Source organism: Brachionichthys hirsutus, unplaced genomic scaffold (assembly GCF_040956055.1).
Source record: "Brachionichthys hirsutus isolate HB-005 unplaced genomic scaffold, CSIRO-AGI_Bhir_v1 contig_276, whole genome shotgun sequence".
NCBI lineage: Eukaryota > Metazoa > Chordata > Actinopteri > Lophiiformes > Brachionichthyidae > Brachionichthys > Brachionichthys hirsutus.
In genome coordinates this window covers 22703-40680 of record NW_027180514.1, presented here as the reverse complement: position 1 = coordinate 40680, position 17978 = coordinate 22703, and the positions used below count along the sequence as shown (strand labels likewise).

At 43.6% G+C, this 17978-nt stretch overlaps 3 protein-coding genes across 3 annotated transcripts in view; 2 read left to right on the top strand and 1 right to left on the bottom strand.

Annotated features, from left to right (window-relative positions):
• The window catches only part of LOC137915753 (laminin subunit alpha-3-like), a 52831-nt gene extending 50340 nt beyond the window's left edge, over positions 1-2491 (top strand). Inside the window, exons 71-77 of the mRNA XM_068758871.1 lie at positions 27-207; positions 319-477; positions 577-742; positions 1171-1325; positions 1572-1665; positions 1770-1889; positions 2346-2491. Coding sequence (XP_068614972.1) covers positions 27-207; positions 319-477; positions 577-742; positions 1171-1325; positions 1572-1665; positions 1770-1889; positions 2346-2491 — 1021 coding nt within the window. The remainder of the gene's footprint in view (positions 1-26; positions 208-318; positions 478-576; positions 743-1170; positions 1326-1571; positions 1666-1769; positions 1890-2345) is intronic.
• A 2220-nt stretch (positions 2492-4711) lies between these two features.
• On the top strand, positions 4712-9998 carry LOC137915756 (tetratricopeptide repeat protein 39C-like). The gene is made up of 14 exons (XM_068758876.1): positions 4712-4854; positions 5735-5783; positions 6346-6474; positions 6576-6690; positions 6763-7141; positions 7511-7679; positions 7786-7879; positions 7962-8069; positions 8144-8253; positions 8334-8457; positions 8537-8634; positions 8734-8838; positions 8922-8960; positions 9303-9998. The coding sequence occupies exons 1-14, from the start codon at positions 4712-4714 to the stop codon at positions 9390-9392; spliced, it is 1752 nt and encodes a 583-aa protein (XP_068614977.1). The 3' UTR covers positions 9393-9998.
• A 1397-nt stretch (positions 9999-11395) lies between these two features.
• LOC137915754 (oxysterol-binding protein-related protein 1) lies at positions 11396-16669 on the bottom strand. The gene is made up of 12 exons (XM_068758873.1): positions 16551-16669; positions 14943-15018; positions 14158-14292; positions 13975-14072; positions 13706-13888; positions 13514-13621; positions 13199-13288; positions 12921-13047; positions 12716-12832; positions 12517-12640; positions 12337-12427; positions 11396-11498 (listed from the first exon to the last, which is right to left on the bottom strand). The coding sequence occupies exons 1-12, from the start codon at positions 16610-16612 to the stop codon at positions 11396-11398; spliced, it is 1314 nt and encodes a 437-aa protein (XP_068614974.1). The 5' UTR covers positions 16613-16669.
• Between the last annotated feature and the right edge of the window lie 1309 nt (positions 16670-17978).

Genomic DNA, 17978 nt, shown 5'->3' with positions numbered 1-17978 from the left:
TAAAGAGGAAGTTGTATCCCCTGCAGGCCCCACTTCTCTCTGGATATCAGAACCAGAGCTGCTGAGGGCCTGCTGTTCTTTGCTGCCACCAGAGGAGGGCGCTCGCACCTCGCTTTATACATATCCAAAGGAAGGATCAGAATGTCTGTGGGCAAACAGAAGGAGATCTTCAACAGGGAGAAGTACAATGACGGAAAGTGGCACTCGGTCAGTGGACTCATACTCACATTTAAATTGTATTTGATTAAAATTGTATTTAAATGCTACCGCCAGAGCAAAACACGTTATCCTTCTTTATGTACATGACTGTTGGTGCAGATTATGTTCAGTCTGGAAAAGAAGAAGTTCCGATTGGTTGTGGATGGGATCAGAGCACTGGACGGTCAGCTGACAAACGCTGAGTTGACATCTATGCAGCACTTTATGTCACCTGTGTACCTCGGCAGTGCCCCAGAGTCCTTCCACAAGGAGTTAAAGGTAGAAGAAGAAAAAATCAAATGGAATAAAGGCTGAACACAAATAATTCCAACTCTATAGTTTGAACATACTGTCATTTCTTATTTCTTCTACTTTTAGTCAAAGGGCCTTCCAAAGCAAAGCGTGTCTGGATGCATCCGCCATTTCAAAATGAATGGAGCGCCGATGTTGAATCCGACCTCAAACCACGGCGCCGGGCCCTGCTTTGAGGGGCAGACCCAGAGAGGGGCTTATTTCTCAGGGGACGGAGGGCATGTCATTGTCAGTGAGTACAAGCTCAAGCATTTCTAATGACTGTTTTGATCTGTTCTGTCTGCAAACTTGAAAAGCCAACAATCATTGTCATGTTTTTTTTTTTTAAATGTCCTTTAACCGCTCTCTGTTACATCTTCTGTGCAACAGAGTGAAGCCTCCTCTAAAATGACACATCAGATATTTAATTGGAACTAATTAATCACAGAGCAGCATCTCAAGCTTCTCTGTAATATCAGAGAATTAATTAACCTGTAATTAGTTCTAAATTAAATAAACCTTTCAAAAGACATTTCCTGGGAAATTAATTAGACGTCAGTTCCTGCTAAGAAATGATGAGACCTTAAGAAAATCTTTCTTGGTTTATCATTTTCACGGCTGTTTCATTTTCTTTACTTTTCCGACGGCGGCCAAGATGGTATCCTGTTGTCTGTATTTCAGATGACTCCTTTGTTGTCGGCTCCAGCTTTGAGCTGCTGTTCAGTGTCCGTCCACGGAACCCGACTGGACTCCTGCTGCACGTCAGCGACTCCAGCAGGAGCCGGCAGGGGCCTTCGATGGGCCACTATCTGAGTGTCTACATGCTCAGAGGAGAGGTGAGGCCCGATCCGTTCTAGTTTCCTGCTCTCGCCAAAACTTTAAGTTTATATAAAACAAAACAAAAATCAGATTCAGTGGATTTGAATAAACATATACTGAATTAGTTAGACGTTACTCTCTATTTGGTTGTTGTCAGAGCTTTAAAATAGCAGAACAGGATTGTGTATTTAATCTACATGCTGAATTGGTGCTTTTCCGTGTACATGAGAATAAAAGCACATATATTTGGATGTGGTTTACAGATGGTGGCACGAGTAAACAATGGCAAAGGGGAATTCATGGTGTCGGTGAAGCCAAAAACATCTTTATGTGATGGAATGTTTCATAAGATTTCAGGTACAATGCAACACAAAGCGGGTTCATGAAAGACCAAATTCAGAAAAATCTCTTAAAGAGCCAATCAGAACACCAGGTTTTTGAATTAAATCACTGTCTTCCAGTAATCAAGAGGAAAAATGTCGTGCAACTGCACGTGGATACAGTAGACAACTACAAGATTGGACCGCCGTTGTCCACTCCAACGCTGACCAAAAACTCCCTGTATGTGGCCGGCATTCCTGGTGAGTGTGAACGTGTTAATCTGACATTGAGCGTGTTCATCCAAGTGTGAACCAACAGTCCTGCTCACTGGAGCAGGACTGTAATATGTAATGTTTGTAACTTAAGTAGTGAACTGATCAAACGGAAAAATTCAGCAACATGGCAATAACAATAGCAACACGCTGCAGTCAGGAAATGAATAATCTGCTGGCGGTGACTATTGAAAGTTATTTGAACTTTTTTGTTTTTTCCAGCATGTGCTGGCATGTTGACCCCGGCGACATATGGTGCTCAGGATCAGCACTGGACAGCTCCATAGGGAGTCGGCAATATATGTAGCTGTCCAGTGCTGATCCTGAAAGTCACGTCTTTTCCGCGACATTGACTCGGGGAATGTTCTTTATCTTGCCCACTTTGGTTGCCTGTCATATCAATAACTATTGTGTATTTTTTTGTGCATGTTCGTCTCCCTGCAGATGCGGCAGCGCAGCAGCAGAGACTTCCCGTCACGTCATCCTTCGTGGGCTGCATCCAGGACACGAGGATCAACGGCGAACCGATCTCGTTCGACAAGCTGTCCGGTGTGTTCGGTCCGGTCAACCTCAGGGAGTGTCCGGGCTGAGCAACGTTTCGCTCCGTCGACATTGAGCAATTCCTTGGGACCACGCCCACCGTCAACCATGTGCAATCCGCTACCGGGATAGAGAATGTGTTTGCGTGACAGAATGTGTATATAATGACGAGTGTGTGTGTGTGTGTGTGTGTGTGTGTGTACAATAGAGAAATGAGCAGCGGCTTACAAGCTCGTGATATTTGCTGCTTGGTTTTTACATTTCTGTATTTATTTTGAGGTAAAATCTTGCGTCGCGCCACCAATTCACAAAATTCATATTTACTCAGAAGCTTCCGCAGTGTGATGTAACGGTTCAATAATTTTCTCTCAACCAATCAAATGCTACTAAACGTGTTTCTGATTGGCCAGGGCTGCAGTCTGAGCAGCCCAGCACTTTAAGAAAACAAGTGATGCTTCTTTTTTTTTTTGATGGTGCTTTTAGGGCGCTCTACATTATTTGTTGATTTTTTTTGTTTGTTTTGTTCGTTGGACTGAAAATGTATTCTTGAATTATTTTGTTTACACCTATGGTGCTCAGTCCAGTTACATTTCAGGGGTCGTCCAGCCATTTTATATTTATTTTTAGATGCCAGCAAGCAGAAATCTGGATTTTTGACTGATTTAATTGTAGAGAACCTTCAAACAGGCTATGAAATCTTTTTTTTTTTCCTACTACATATCACTTGCATTCCTGTCGTGTTCATGAGGATATTCCGTGGCGCTGTCAGAAATGAGTTGAGCAATATCAGAATATAACACCTACTGAATTTTTTGCAGCATTGGAAAATTTGGGACCATTTAGCCCACGCTACCAAAAAGTTGAAATAAAAAACACTGACAAAAAAGTATTTTATAAACGGATTTAAATTCCCCAAGCAAGTGTTTACTTCCATGTTATGTATATCTATAGAAATATGCGGAATAGGAGAACAAATATTCATACTTGGACATTTTTTTTTTTACATGCATTCCTATCTTGTGACCACAGAGTTGTAAACCCTTTTGTAATCTGTTCAATTCATGCTGTTTGTAAATACTTCTCAGCACCATAAATATGTCTTGTGATGATGGTGACAACTCACATTATTTTATCTATTAAGACATTTTGCCAGATATTTGGGATTAATTATGGGAAAACTCAGCAAACTAACTTGATTGGATAATTAAACAAATATAATATAATTAATATTTTTGGAATATATCTTGCATTTAATACTAATTTGTTATTCTGTGTGCCTCCCCACATGGATGTTTAAGACATTTTGATACTATAATCACGCATCTTGTTTTTTAATTTATTTTATTTTATTTTATTATAGCTGACAGTTTTTTAATTTGAAATATTACACAGATAAAGATCCAATGCTCATTGAGGGGAAAAAAATAAGCACAAAGCCAATGATGCTGAAGAGGATGACATGAAGGCATGTATCAATGTCAGATTGAGATAATGGCTGATTCACGGCGACTTATCATTGCTGGAGAATGATTCAAATTCCAGACTGACAAACAGCTGCCAGTTAATCAACCGGATATAATGTTGGTTGGCAAATCTTTATGCAGCCGTAATTGATGTGGCAAAACATCTGATGACTAATACCAAGAAGAGGGAGCACGACAAGTGTGAGAAGTACAGGTTTCAAAGAACAGCTGGAATAAATATGTTATTATAGCTAAGGATTTTGAAGATGTTTCACTTCATTAAAAAGTATCACGAATGATACCGGTACTTGACGCCATATGTCCAGTGGAGCTGTCCAGTGCTGAAGTTCCCCTTCAGGATCAGCACTGGACAGCTCCTAATGTAGCCAAAAGCATCACGAATGATTTGTGACAAATTAATTTCCAATGTCAGTGTCATAATATTTTTTTAATTTACATTTCATGTTTTGACTATTATGTGACAAAGGCCTGTTTAATTTGGTGTACTACTACTACTACTACTTTTACTACCAATCATCATCTTCATGGAAGCTTTGAAGAAGTTAATATTTCTGACAGTGCTTGAACGCATCACATTTCCTGTCGGCGGAATAAGGAAGACGCGAGAATCGACCCGTGCTCCCGCATCAACACTCATGTTTGCTCGCCTCTCGCTCCCCGCGTCTCAGACTGTGAATATGATTACGCTTGCTCAAAAAAACTGCGACATCGGTTGACTAATTACAGACGCCTCGCGTTCACTGTCGCCTCCTACGGCTCCTCGCCTCCGGTATTCGGGCGAGATCAATGGCGGACCCGATTGAACCGACGCCGGGATGCGTGGAGGATAACACGGACCGCGTCAACGACGCAGAGCTGGCGCTGAAAGGAATCAATATGCTGCTCAACAACGGATTCAAGGAGAGCGACGAGCTGTTCAGGGCGTACAGGTACGTGTGGTACATACGGTCGAGTCCCCAAGCTGAATGAGACTCAAACGCAACATGGTTTGAGTCGAGCCTAATGTTGCTCTTTGTTTGTGGTGAATGATCAATATCATTCAATATTTTGTTGGCAGGATAGGAAAGGTGAAATAAATAAAGACTGCTTTGCTTTAAAATATTTATTTGAATGTATGTGGGATTTTATGGCTTTATTTAAAAAATAAAAATAATATATATCTCATTCAAATGGAATGAGGAAAAAGTAACATGGAGTGACGCAAGTTGAACAAGTTTGGAACTCCTGCTCCAATCCACACATTCCCATCGTATTCCTCTCGCTGGTGGGCAAAGGCTTTATGCACACCCATCAGCCACGCCGTGACTCCATTATAAGGGCTGATTATCTCTTGGAAAGGTTGGCTTTCATCTGGCTTTGTGTTGATGCCACGGGAAGGGAGCCGGCAAACCCCCACGTGGGGCCCGAACCCCCGGTGAAAACTAAAGGTCACCTCTTCCACTAATGGTTGCGAAAGCTCTGGGTGTTATCCTGTGATGATTGTCTCAGCAGAGAGCAAACGAAGGGAAGTGAAAGACAAAAAAAAAAAAAAAACAGGGAGAATGAACTTGTGACTTGGATTTGGTGTTTTAAATCACCCCCCCCCCCCTCCCCCTCCCCTCCCCCAGCATGTAATAAATGTCTGTAACCACTGAAACGTCTTTATTCTAATCTGAATGCTGTAACTGTTCTCTTGTGCCTCACCTTCCTGTCATACTGCATGAAACTGGATTTAACACATTTTTCTTTTTTTTTACCACCCTTAACACAAAGCTACAAAAGAGCCCTCTAGACATGTGACTTGTTCACACTCTCTCTCTTCTCTTTCAGGAACCACAGCCCTTTAATGAGTTTCGGGGCCAGTTTTGTGAGTTTTCTGGTGAGTCAAAAGGGAAATGAATCGAAATCTCACGCAAAGCCAGGCACGTCTCAGAAACGGGTCTGACCGGCCGATGAGCTCTCGAGTCAGGGTTTGCTTTCACTGGGAGCAGTTTGCCGCTCTGGATTCGACATTGCGTTCCTTTGTCTAAAGCCTCTAGAGCCAACTGTCAGCGGAAAGTATGAACAGCGCAAAGACGTTCTGCAGTACTGTGAAAACCAAAACTATATTTCCCATAAGAAATAATGGAAACTAGATGAATCCGTTCCTACGAATAAGTGATAGAAGCCCGTTTACATGCCTACAGTGGTATTAATATGTAACTACGTGTATCTAAACAACAGATAACACATAAAGGTGTAAATAGTACAAAAAACTAAAGCTTAATAAAAGTTAATTTAACACACTTCTGTATCATTTACATACCGTTTTGGCTGCAGCGCCGGGAGGGAGGGAGAGAGGGAGGGAGGGGTTATTCCTTTAAAAGGGAGCCCCCCTTATCGTGGAGCGGTTTGCGTGTGAGCAACAGATTCATCCATCGTGCTAACCCCTTTTTTTGCAGAACGCCATGATGACGTTTGAAGAAGAGAAAATGCAAATGGCCTTCGAGGATCTCAGAGCGACAGAGAAGCTGTGTGAGAGTGAAAACGCCAGCGTCATTGAAACCATTAAAAACAAGATCAAGAGGAACGTGAGTAACTTTCTAGCGTTTCATGACCTTCGGTGTCGTTAGCCTCCCAAAGCGTCTGCTAGCCGCGCCAGGCTGTAAGTGCGAGGCGTTTGTGCGCTCAGATGGAGTCACAGAGGACGGGCGTGGCCGTGCTGGACCGGCTGCAGCGGCAGATCATCATCGCGGACTGCCAGGTTTACCTTGCAGTGCTGTCCTTCATCAAACAGGAGCTGTCATGTAAGGGAAGTTTTTAAATACTACAAAGGATACACACTACGCTTGGCTGATCCCTGTTTCATCTCCCGGCAGCGTACATCAAAGGAGGCTGGATCCTTCGTAAAGCCTGGAAGATGTACAACAAGTGTTACGGCGACATATCACACATGCAGGAGGGCAGCAGGAGGGCGTTGGAGCAGCCAGAGGCGTCGCCTCTGTCCCACCACAGTCGCTCGTCTTCGCGCCGCTCGAGCCCGTCCCGGAGACTGCGAGGCATCAGCCCGGAGGCTCTGGATCGGCTGAAGGGTTCGGTCAGCTTCGGCTACGGCCTGTTCCACCTCTGCATCTCCATGGTGCCGCCGCACCTCCTGAAGATAGTCAACCTGCTGGGCTTTCCTGGCAACCGCCTCCAAGGCCTGTCGGCGCTCGCGTACGCCAGTGAGAGTAAGGACATGAAGGCCCCCTTAGCAACGTGAGTATGAGTGGGAGTACTTTGCGTATCTGCATTCTGGTCGTAGCCAAACCCGAGCCGACTCGTTCAGTTTTAGACGATATTACAGAGTAATAAGTGCAATCTCCATGTGTTCTCCATGTGAGGTAAACTCCGCATTCTGTCAGCAAATGCTAAATACTGACCGAAGGCTACTTTGATTTTCATTACTGGGAAATGACGGCGTCTCTCGGTCCATTTGGAATTGCTTAAATACGCAACACGTGTAAGTTCAGGCAAATATAGAAAATAAAAGTACTTGAAGGCCATTTAAACTTTCTGTTTATTTTTTTAGATACATTTTGCTGTCGAGGAAAGCCCCTCTGACTCTTCTCCACGCTTCTCTCACAGCTTGGCCCTCTTGTGGTATCACACGGTAGTGCAGCCCTTCTTCGCTCTGAATGGCACGGACACGCAGGCGGGCCTCCTCGAAGCCAAATCCATTCTTAAAAAAAGAGAGGCCATCTACCCAAACTCCTCCCTCTTCATGTTTTTTAAAGGCAGAGTTCAACGCCTTGAGGTAAACTATATATTACATACCTAGTACTACTATATATTACTACCTAGTACTAGAGTACGTGGCCTGTTGTCCCGGAGATCATTATTCCGTATTATTCCCTGTCCAGTGCCAGATCAGCAGTGCCTTGATGTCCTTCCATGTTGCCTTAGATCTGGCCTCGGACCAGAGGGAGATTCAGCACGTGTGTTTATATGAAATAGGTATCAAGTTCCTGCTAATATTTGGTCCCATCCTCCTCGGCTCCTGTCTGCACCGTGATTTGACTATTCTTTTTTGTTTTAGGTTGGTGCAGCATGATCGAACTGAACTACACGGAAGCTTACAGAGCTTTTGAGCGCCTGAAGACCGAGTCTCGCTGGTCCCAGTGCTACTACGCCTATTTAAATGGAGGTAGGTGACTGCGAACGAACACGGCTTTGTGAGCGTCGCCATTGATTCCTCATTCGTATTTGCATGTTGCACAGTTTGCCAAGGATCCGCAGGTGACCTGGAGGGGGCGACTTCTGTCTTCAAGGACGTACAAAGACTTTTTAAACGCAAGAATAACCAGATCGAGATATTTTCCATGAAGAGGGTGAGTCTGCATCCAGATGCGATGTTCTGTCGCGGGAACGGATCGGCATGGTTACAGAAAGCGTGTGCTCGTTTTGTCAGGCGGAGAAGCTGAAGAGCGCCAGTCTGTGCAAAGAGCTCTGCATCCTGTCTGTGATTGAAATTCTGTATCTGTGGAAAGCTCTGGCCAACAGCTCCGCCGCCAAGCTGCAGACGATGATACAAGGTAGATTTAGTTCGCCAATCTACAGAACGCTGTGTTGTCTAAATGGGGCTATTTTTTTTAATCTTTGTTTTGTTTTTAGTCTTGCAGGGGATTCATGATGCCTCGTGTGTTGGTCTAAAAAATCTGCTTCTCGGTGCCATTAACAAATGTCTTCAAAATACCAAAGATGCCGTTCAGGTACTTCCTTCTGTGTCTCATAGTAACTTTAAAATGCACCGCCGTCGCCTGGTAGCTGTACAGCTGATGGACGTCTGTTGTGTTATTATTTTTTTGCAGTATTTCCAGCTGGCTGTTAGAGACGAGGTGGGCTGCCTGAGCAACTCCTACGTGCAGCCGTACGCCTGCTATGAGCTGGGGTGTGTGCTGCTGAATAACCCAGAGGCAAGTTTTTGTGTGTTGATAGAGAGAGAGAGAGAGAGAGATGGAGTCACAAAGTCTAAATATTTTTATTCTGTCTTTTCCAGTCTGTTGGGAATGGGAAAACTCTAATGCTCCAGGCGAAGGTACCGTGTGCTCCTTTATTACATTTTTCTGCCTGACATTTTAAGATTTGTATTTTATCCTTGTTTTCATTGACTTAATATGATCTGTAGCCGTTACCGGGCCTCCTCTCAAATGCTTTATTATTGACTTCCCTGTAAAAAAACAAAAACTGTTGCTTTGTTTCATTTTCAAAACCAATCTTGTTTCCACTTTTAAACTTTTTGAGGTCTTGTAAAAGCCAGCATACTTATTCTGACGAACCCGCTGCTCGGCTCGGCAAAGTCTGAATATTAGTCTGATGGATGCGTTCGACTGCAAACTAAATGAAGCATTTTGGTGACTATTTTTCTGATCTATTTCAGGAGGACTACGCCGGCTACGACTTTGAAAACAGGCTCCATGTTCGCATTCATTCTGCGCTCGCCTCCATGAAGACCGAAGACCAGCCCTGATATTTTATCTGGACACTTACAAGAAGCTGCAAGGGAAGTCTGATGCAGCTGCACCGCCATTTTGGTACTAATGTTACACGGTTTTGTTAGATTTTTTTTATCTAAACTGTTGTACCATTATAATCATGCACAATATTGAACAATCTACAGGAGAACAGTTTAGAGTTTTGTGACTTCTGTTACTTAAAAACAAACTGGAGTTTTGGTTACACGATTCATTTTGAAAAGCATCAATCATGTTGCTTCCACAGAGGAGCAGCTTTTCCTCTCGGGAGAAAAAGTCTCGTCCGGTAGAATAAAGGCACTAATCAAGGATTCATCGATGAAGCAATTAAAATGTATGACGGTCTAAGATTTGGAGCTTGTTTTATTTTTTATCACTGTCTGTTGTCGACATTTGTGTTCAGAATGTGCTAATTCATTGGCATGAGAACCAAACTGTTTTTATTTTTTTTAAATGCATAGTCCCTTTTTTGTTTAAAACCGTTATCGGTGTAAATACGTCTCGCAGCTTTCGCTGTGCCAACAGAGCGGTCTGTGCACACAGTGCTACCTTGCTGTAAACCAGTTATTTATATCATTTAAAGGTAATAAAATGAATGTTCTAAATGTTCTAATCTGATTTGAAGTCATATTGGAGGTATGCGAGATGAATGTTCACTGCGTTGCGCAACAAATCTGATTGCACAAAACTGAGCGCTAATGGCGCAGCAGTGGAAGAGTTTTCACCTCAATTACATAAATGGCAGGAGCCAAATAAAACCCTCAGTGTGTACATAATCAGCTGTTAGCTGGGCGCATTCGTCAAAGCTAAGCATGACTCAATTTAAAGATCAATGCATTCATTCTGATGAGGAATAGTAATAATATCTCATTGCAAATCACTTCAATAGAAAAAGCCAACAGATTGTTTTACTATAAAAGATATACATCAGACATGGCCAAAGTAAAAATAGATTCCAATGCATGTTTGGAATGCGGTCATCCATCACAGCCAATTGATGCACACATGTTCTCACAATTAAAGCAAACTGCAAAAGTTCAACAAACATTAAGCTTTTATTAAGCAACAATAAAAAAAAAACGTGTTACCCAAAAGAGTGATGACAGAAAAAAACTGCATTTATCCAGGAAAATACTAAAACGTGAAGCAGCGATCCAAAACATGAGAAAAGTCAATGATTGATTGTGATGGAGGTAAAGTTTGCATAGATGCACATGCGTTACATCAACAGCACAAGAGTTGTAGGTATTTATACACACACAGACACACACACCAATCAGTGCAGAGTCAGGATCCCTGCTTTAGTATAGTTAGAAAAAAGTACTACTGTATCAAAGTCCGCTGGACTTGATGTGTGTGCAATGCTGTTAGTCTCCGATTACGTCCATACAAGACAGTCAGGGACGTCTTTTACTGTGAAAAGCCAAAACTCATTGGAGTATTGGCCGTGATTCATGCCAGATTTAGCATTTTACTTTCCATTATCATTGCAGAGAAACAAGACATCCATCCAATCCAAGGAGCAGATTTTAAATACGTCCAGATTTGACCTATTTTAATACTATTTGCACCACATTAAATCACGACTATGAGTAGAAACGTTAATCATGCACCCCGTTGCAGCGGGTTTGTTCTGGTGCCTCTGATGAAGCTGCTGAGTAAAACGTGCAACAGGAATGATGAACAAACTACCAACCAGAAAAACAAGGCTGCTGTTTAAAACACTACATTTAGTTTTTCTAAAATACATTCTAGTCTTCTAAAAGCATGCCTATACCATACTTAAATGGTCACGCACCACAGTAAATAAGCAAAATAAGCAAAAACATGTTTGTGCTTTGTTGTTCACGCGTCTATTGATTATACATCTCTGGATTCACGAACTGTTTTATTGCCAATAAGACACTGATTGATTCTTGTGTGGGAGCCCCAGCACAAACCCCAGTACAGCAGATCAAGTGCAAAAAGTGCTAAAAGTAGGTCTCCGGGTGCATTTCTATCAGTAGATATTAGGTAGGTGAGTGTAGTTCCTGTCCCAGTAACCTTTCAGGCTGAGCCAGTCCTGAGCTTTATTGTGGGGATTGGGTCCTTGCTGGAACCACCTGCAAAATGTCAACAAGTATTTAATATGTCAAAACTAGAGCATTTGAGAAACAAGACGAAAAACACCCGGACATCACATGCCACGCGTGAACTAAAGTATTAGGACATCTATCCCTTAGACCTAAGGAGACCTTTATGACAGCCCATCCTAAAGTCATTAATATGGCGTTGGCCCGTTTGTAGCTCCAACTCTTCTGTGAGGTGTTTGAATTGTTGGGCCAGAAAGCCCGGCTCGCAATCTCCACTCCAGTCCATCTCAAATGTGTCTGACGTCGCCAAACCCACGTTTTTACTTTGTGCACTGGCACACGGTCACGCTGGAAAAGAAAAGGCCTTTCCCCAAACTGCGCCCAAAGAGCATCGTTTTGGAAGTACAGAACTGTTAAAAACATTTCCCTTCAGTGGAACTAAAAGCGTATCAAAAACAACTTCATACCACGATCCTTCCTCCAGCTAACATTGCAGCTACAGTTTGCACAATGCAGTCAGGTCGGTAACGTTCTCCTGGCACCTGCCCAACCCAAACTGGTCCGTCAGACTGCCAGACAGGAGCACACAATTCATCTCCCCACAGAACCTGCTTTTCACGGCCCCAGAATCTGGTGGTGGCGTCGCGCCTGTGATGTCAAGCTCGCACCCAAATCCAGCGATTGAGAGATGTGTCTTAATATTTTTTGTCCATTTGGCTCAGTTCAAATTCACTGCTCAAACTAGATATTCAGCATCAGTCACCAGCAGCCACATGAGAGCTGGCGTCCTGTCTGAACGCATTTGCAAGATAATAGTGAGGTGATTATTAAAACGGCGATTCAGAAACCACAGGATTCAGAGACTAACCTTGTTTTCCATTCGCCTGTCAATTTGGTTCGGTTTTTCCGGGCTGTTCTCTGTTTTTCCTCGAGTCTCTTCTTTTCCGCACTTGCCAATTCTACAAAGAAGGGCACGGATAAAGAACCCTGAATCCCACCAGAGATGGGTTTTAAGGTATAATAGCTCCATAAATTAGATAGACTGTACCCATGTCTCCATTCTCCATAGCGTGAATGTCAGGCCTGAGACGGCTGTCCGTCGAGGGAATGGCTCCCTCCATGCTCTTCTCCAGCTCATTCAGATGCAGGGCAAATGTGGAGAATGCATAGAACTGCCAGGGAGAATCTTATTATCATCCAGCTCTCAGGCAGAGCAACAAACCCGTCACCTCCACCTCCCATCGCACCTTTGCCGAGTTGTCTGGTCGAGGCGTTATCCTCCAGATCAGCTCGCTCCCTGGGATGACCTGGACGGTCTCAGCATCCGGTAGAGGAACCTCCTCTGGCTCCTCATCCATACTGCTCTAAGGCCACACACACACACACACACACACACATACCAGGTTACCATGGAGCAAAAGGAAGGAGAGAAGAAGAGTTTGAATCATTTACCTGTTTATTACCCTTTTTTTCATCTGAATTCTTCCTATCCGTCTTTTTGTGGGTGTCAAACGCGGCTGAATCCACCGTGTAGAGGCATTCAGTCCATTTACCATATATTGCACAGAGCTTCTTTTTACTGCAACCACAAAAAGCAGAAAACATGGCAGCTTTTGATATCTCAATTCAACCATTTACATTATGTTAGTTATTACAGAGGATTTGCATTACTTTGCAAGCACTAAACATCAGATCATGCCAAATCATTGCCAATTAAAAGATCACCGTACCTTTTATCTACGATGTATCCCTCTACCTTATGCAGCTCTTTCCCAAAGAGGCCACAGGGCTTGAACGTCATGCTGCACCTTTCTCCAGTCCTACCACACGACAATCACACAAATTCTCTTTGATATGAGGCCGTAAAGCATGATTCATCCTGTCCTTCCATTCTAATAGAAACTGTTCTCAGTTCTACTTCTATGATCAATAAGGTGAATCTAAATAGACCAGCACTTTACTGCAGAGCACAGCCAAAAAAAAAAAAAAAAAGGAGGAGGGGGGGGCACGTTCTCTCCACACAAAGAGAAGGGGAATCCTATTACCTGTGATTGATCACTTCCACGTTGCCGTACTGCTCGATCCAAAGCTGACCGACAATAATATTGTGGACGCAGCAGGTGGGGTTTGTCCAGGTGTAGGCTTCATTATATCTGGAGAGACAGACAAGTGACATAAGATGATGCAAATTTCCCAGGAGTAAAATCCCAATCCCAATCACGGGATTATACGCCTACTTGGGCAGCTCCAGGGTGATGACTCCCTTGGGCTCAGCTTCTATGCTCTTCCCCCAAAACTTGACTTTGGGGTAGATGGAACCATGGAATACAAAATCCTCCCCGATGCCCTCAGCTTGAAAGGCACTGACAGGAGGATGGTGACTAACTTGCTCCGACATCCACCTAAAGCCCAAATCTTCTCTGATAGAGAGGAGGGACATGTTTAGGATTGCAGGAAAGCCCACCAAAATTGGAAAAAAAGTATCCACCAAATGCAAAAAACTTACCTGATGAGCTCATAGGTCTCCCCCAGTAGTGGGTTGAATGGTTTGCCAGTTCTCTCCCACTGTGATGCTACAGCTGACACAGCAAATGCTGCGACACACTACAGAACACAGACTTATTACGATGACTGTAATTCAGCTCCTGAGTCTATGCTGTGATTTAAAAAAAAGGCAAAGCAGGGATACCTTCATCCTCTCCACGGAGTCGGTTGTGGCGTTGGCCTGGTGGATGAGGTGGGTGTGCTCCATGTATTCCGTTAAGCGCTGGAGGAAACTCAGTGGCTCGTTAAATATGACAGGCATGGCGATCTTTGACAGCTCCTGGAAAAGATGTAGGAGACCAAGAATGCAGCGTGGGAGAATGATGAGACTTATTGAGCAACTCAGAAAGGCACAGCAATGAAATCTGACGCCATCCAATACTGTAGAGTTAAATACCAGCTTTCTAAGGGGCTTACATAGTGCAAGAAAAAAAAAAACAATAGTGTTGTTAGACTATTATATTATTATTAATCTATTATATTAGATTAATATTTTAAGACAGCTTTGATGGCGATAAGGATTTATTAGTGCTTCCTCCCAGAATGAGAGAAGAACCTAGAAGGACTCGATCTGATCCTGTTGTCCGGAGGATTCAATGATCATAAAGATATTTTGCCGTGGCTCATGCATAAAATATGCATGTTTCAGAAGTTGGAGACACTGAAGTAAAATCCGCTGACGTAAAATATTCTGCATACGGAATTTTCTTTTCTTTGCAATACACCAAACACTAGCAAAAGGGAGATGCTAAAATTATTTGCTCCATCTTTAACTACACCATAAAATATCCATATTGACTTGTTTGACAGCATTTCAGTCTGTCCCACTGAAATTAAGGATATTAAGGATATTCATTAACAGACTGCTGAATTTAGTTTAGACTTAACTCAGCAGTTCTCCTCCTAAGTCAGAATGATTTCCGTTCTCACCATGCCGATGCATTTCTTCAGGATGCTCCAGATGCTGACGTCATTCCTGGAGAACATAGGAGCCGGTAAACACGTTCTGTGTAAAGACAGAAACACTCGTTAGATTATTGAAGGGGATTTCTAGTGACGTCCATAAATATAAATAATCCATGTTAAAGTAATTTGATTGTTTGTAACGAGCTTCCAGCTGATCACATGCAATGAAAGCCAACACATCTGCATGTGCAGATGTGTTGGCTTTCAAGTCTGTTTGAGAGTTAGTTACATATTAAGCAATGCACAAAACCTTAAATAACAAATTATATATTTGCACAGACTAATCGTGACCGATGATATTTCTACTGCTTCTGATCAGGGCTGAGTCCATCCTGTCCTGACGACGACTGCAGTGTGGACCGTTTTACAGGTATGCTGGCTGAAGGCAGATGGTGTCCTTGTTTAAAACAGACTGCTGCGGCAACCGCTCAAATAAAAGCCATTACACTTCAGCTAAATAAACACAGGCGGCGGTGGGGGCTGCCATGTCTGTAGGATGAGGATAACAGTGATGTACAGCCAAATATAATTTGGGCCAGCTCCATCAAACACTGCCTCAAAACGTACAACTCTAGTTTCTGCTCGTTCGACAAATCACACATTTCCCCCCCCCCAGATGAGAAAGAAATCCTCATTTTTGTGATTGAGTTTTCTGAAATGCAATGTGGAGAAAAAAAACTGCAGGCTAGTAAACACAACACAGGCTAGTAAAAGGGAAGCAAACCCATACGTATGAACACGCATGACCTAAAACCAACACTATTAATGGCTGCCGTAAGGAAAATACATAAGGAAAATATATATTTTGAATTCTTGTGGTCTTAATCGAAAGACATTTAGAAATAAATTTATTGTAGAGTGGTGCATTTGAAAGGCAACAAATGAGGTACATTTACACTTACTCCTGTCGACATGCACCCAGGGAGATGTATTTGAATGACAGGAGTAATTCCAAATAAACACCACCTCATACATCTTTAATGCACAACACACACACACACACACACACACACACTTACACACAGAGCTAGCCGGCCAACTGGTCCCGTCTTCCAACTCCACTCTGAGCCATGACACGCTAAATTATTCATGGTTCACTTGTTGGATTACGGAAGTGAGGCCAAGTCAAAATCAGCATCCATGGAAATCAAAAGGTAGTCCCCCCCCCCCCCCCCCCCCCCAAACACAACACTGCATGTTGATTGTTCTCTCAGAAAGTTGATCTGTCACGGAGGATACAACAGTCTATGGGTTGTGGTGCTAAACAGAAACACCCGGCAACAAAAACAGATCGGAGTAGAAAGGCAGTATCCTGTTTCTCCAGCTCTTACTGGACAATCATCTTGCTGGAGAAGATCTACAAATCTGCCATCACACACACACTTGTATAGCCAATTGTACAATTTTTATGGAAACCCGCAGAACGAATAGTTACATGCAGTCGAATCCTACAGATCAGATTGACTGGAAACACATGCTGAACAGTAGAATAGATCAAATAGACAAGCGCTGTTTTTCCCTTTTGTTTAAGGCAGCAAAAGAACGTGACATCTTAAGTGGAGCATGTCCCACCTGTGCGTCTTGACTCCATTGTACTGTGGCAGTTGGTTGCCATGGTCACCCTCCCCTGACATTCCGGAAGGCCCCCCGTGTGTGCTAGGATGGCAGAGAAGCTGGGTATCTCTCCCCTCGTCCTGGCCACAGACAGGAAGTCGCTCAGAGACCGATCAGACCACGAATCTGAGGGATGAAGACAAGTGAAGTGTCCTCGGGTCAACGCTCACAAATGCACGCCCGGTTTCGAAAAGCTGCCGCCGGAACACTAATCTGTCCACAAATAAGCACTCCAGTTCCTCTCCACCTGCCCCCCTCCTCCCTCCCACCTGGGGATTGTGTTCCAATGAGAGGCTTCTTTTCATTCAGCACTGTTTGCTCAACACCGACTGGACGGCGCTCCTCCCCTACACAGCCCCATCAGTGACACTACGATTACTGTCACACACACGCGCACACACACCTACACACACACACACACACACACACACACACACACACACACACACACACACACACACACACACACACACACACACACACACACACACGCCGAGTAGATTATAGAGTCTCTAGCAGATAGCAAAGCAGAATATAAATTATTCAATGATTGAGAAAGACTGCACAAAATAGGAAAGACTTAAGTTATAAAACAAAGGACATTTGACAAGTATGTCTCAAGTATAAATCATGCTGTTATGACAACACTGTACAAAGTCATAGCTCTGAATAACCAAAATCTGACGCAGCAATCTGCTGCTGCGATAGGATGCATTTCTTTGTGGTTCTAATAGCAGGTCATTGTTCTAAACCTGCCCCCCCCCCCCCCCTGGAACCAAACACCCCAGTCTCAGAGAGCGTCGTAGCCCAGGATTGAGTGTCGCTCCAGAGCAACCCGAGCCAGGCGACTGTGGGGCAAGCCAGACCAGAATGGTGTTTACCACCGTCTGCTGCTGTTACGATGTTCTCCACCAACAGCACAGAAGATGGGCAATGCAACAACATGAAAGGCAATGTAACAATGCAAACAATGCATGTTAAAGAAGCAGATAAAATGCTGTGTGTCTTTCATGTGTGGCGATTAGCGAGCGAGCTCAGTGCGTTTGTCAGCCGTTTTGATTAACAGCTCATTCATGGCGAGCACTTTGGCGCTCGCTGCTTCCCCTCGCCTGAGAAGGAGCGCTGCTATTTTGAGACCTGCTGCCGAGGCTGTGTGAGGTAGCAGTTGCCGATGCCTGGGAGGGACGCGTCTCCTTGGCCAATACCCCCCCAAAAAGTAGAACAATGTTCCGAAATGCGTTTTCCCTGCCGGAAGGGAAGCAACACTCAGAAGGAGGCTTATTAGGGTTCCACAGAATATACTCAAACCATATTTATCATCCAAGCGCGACAAGTACTTGGTCAGAAAAGCAGCATTCAAATACATAATAATATTCCCACTATTCC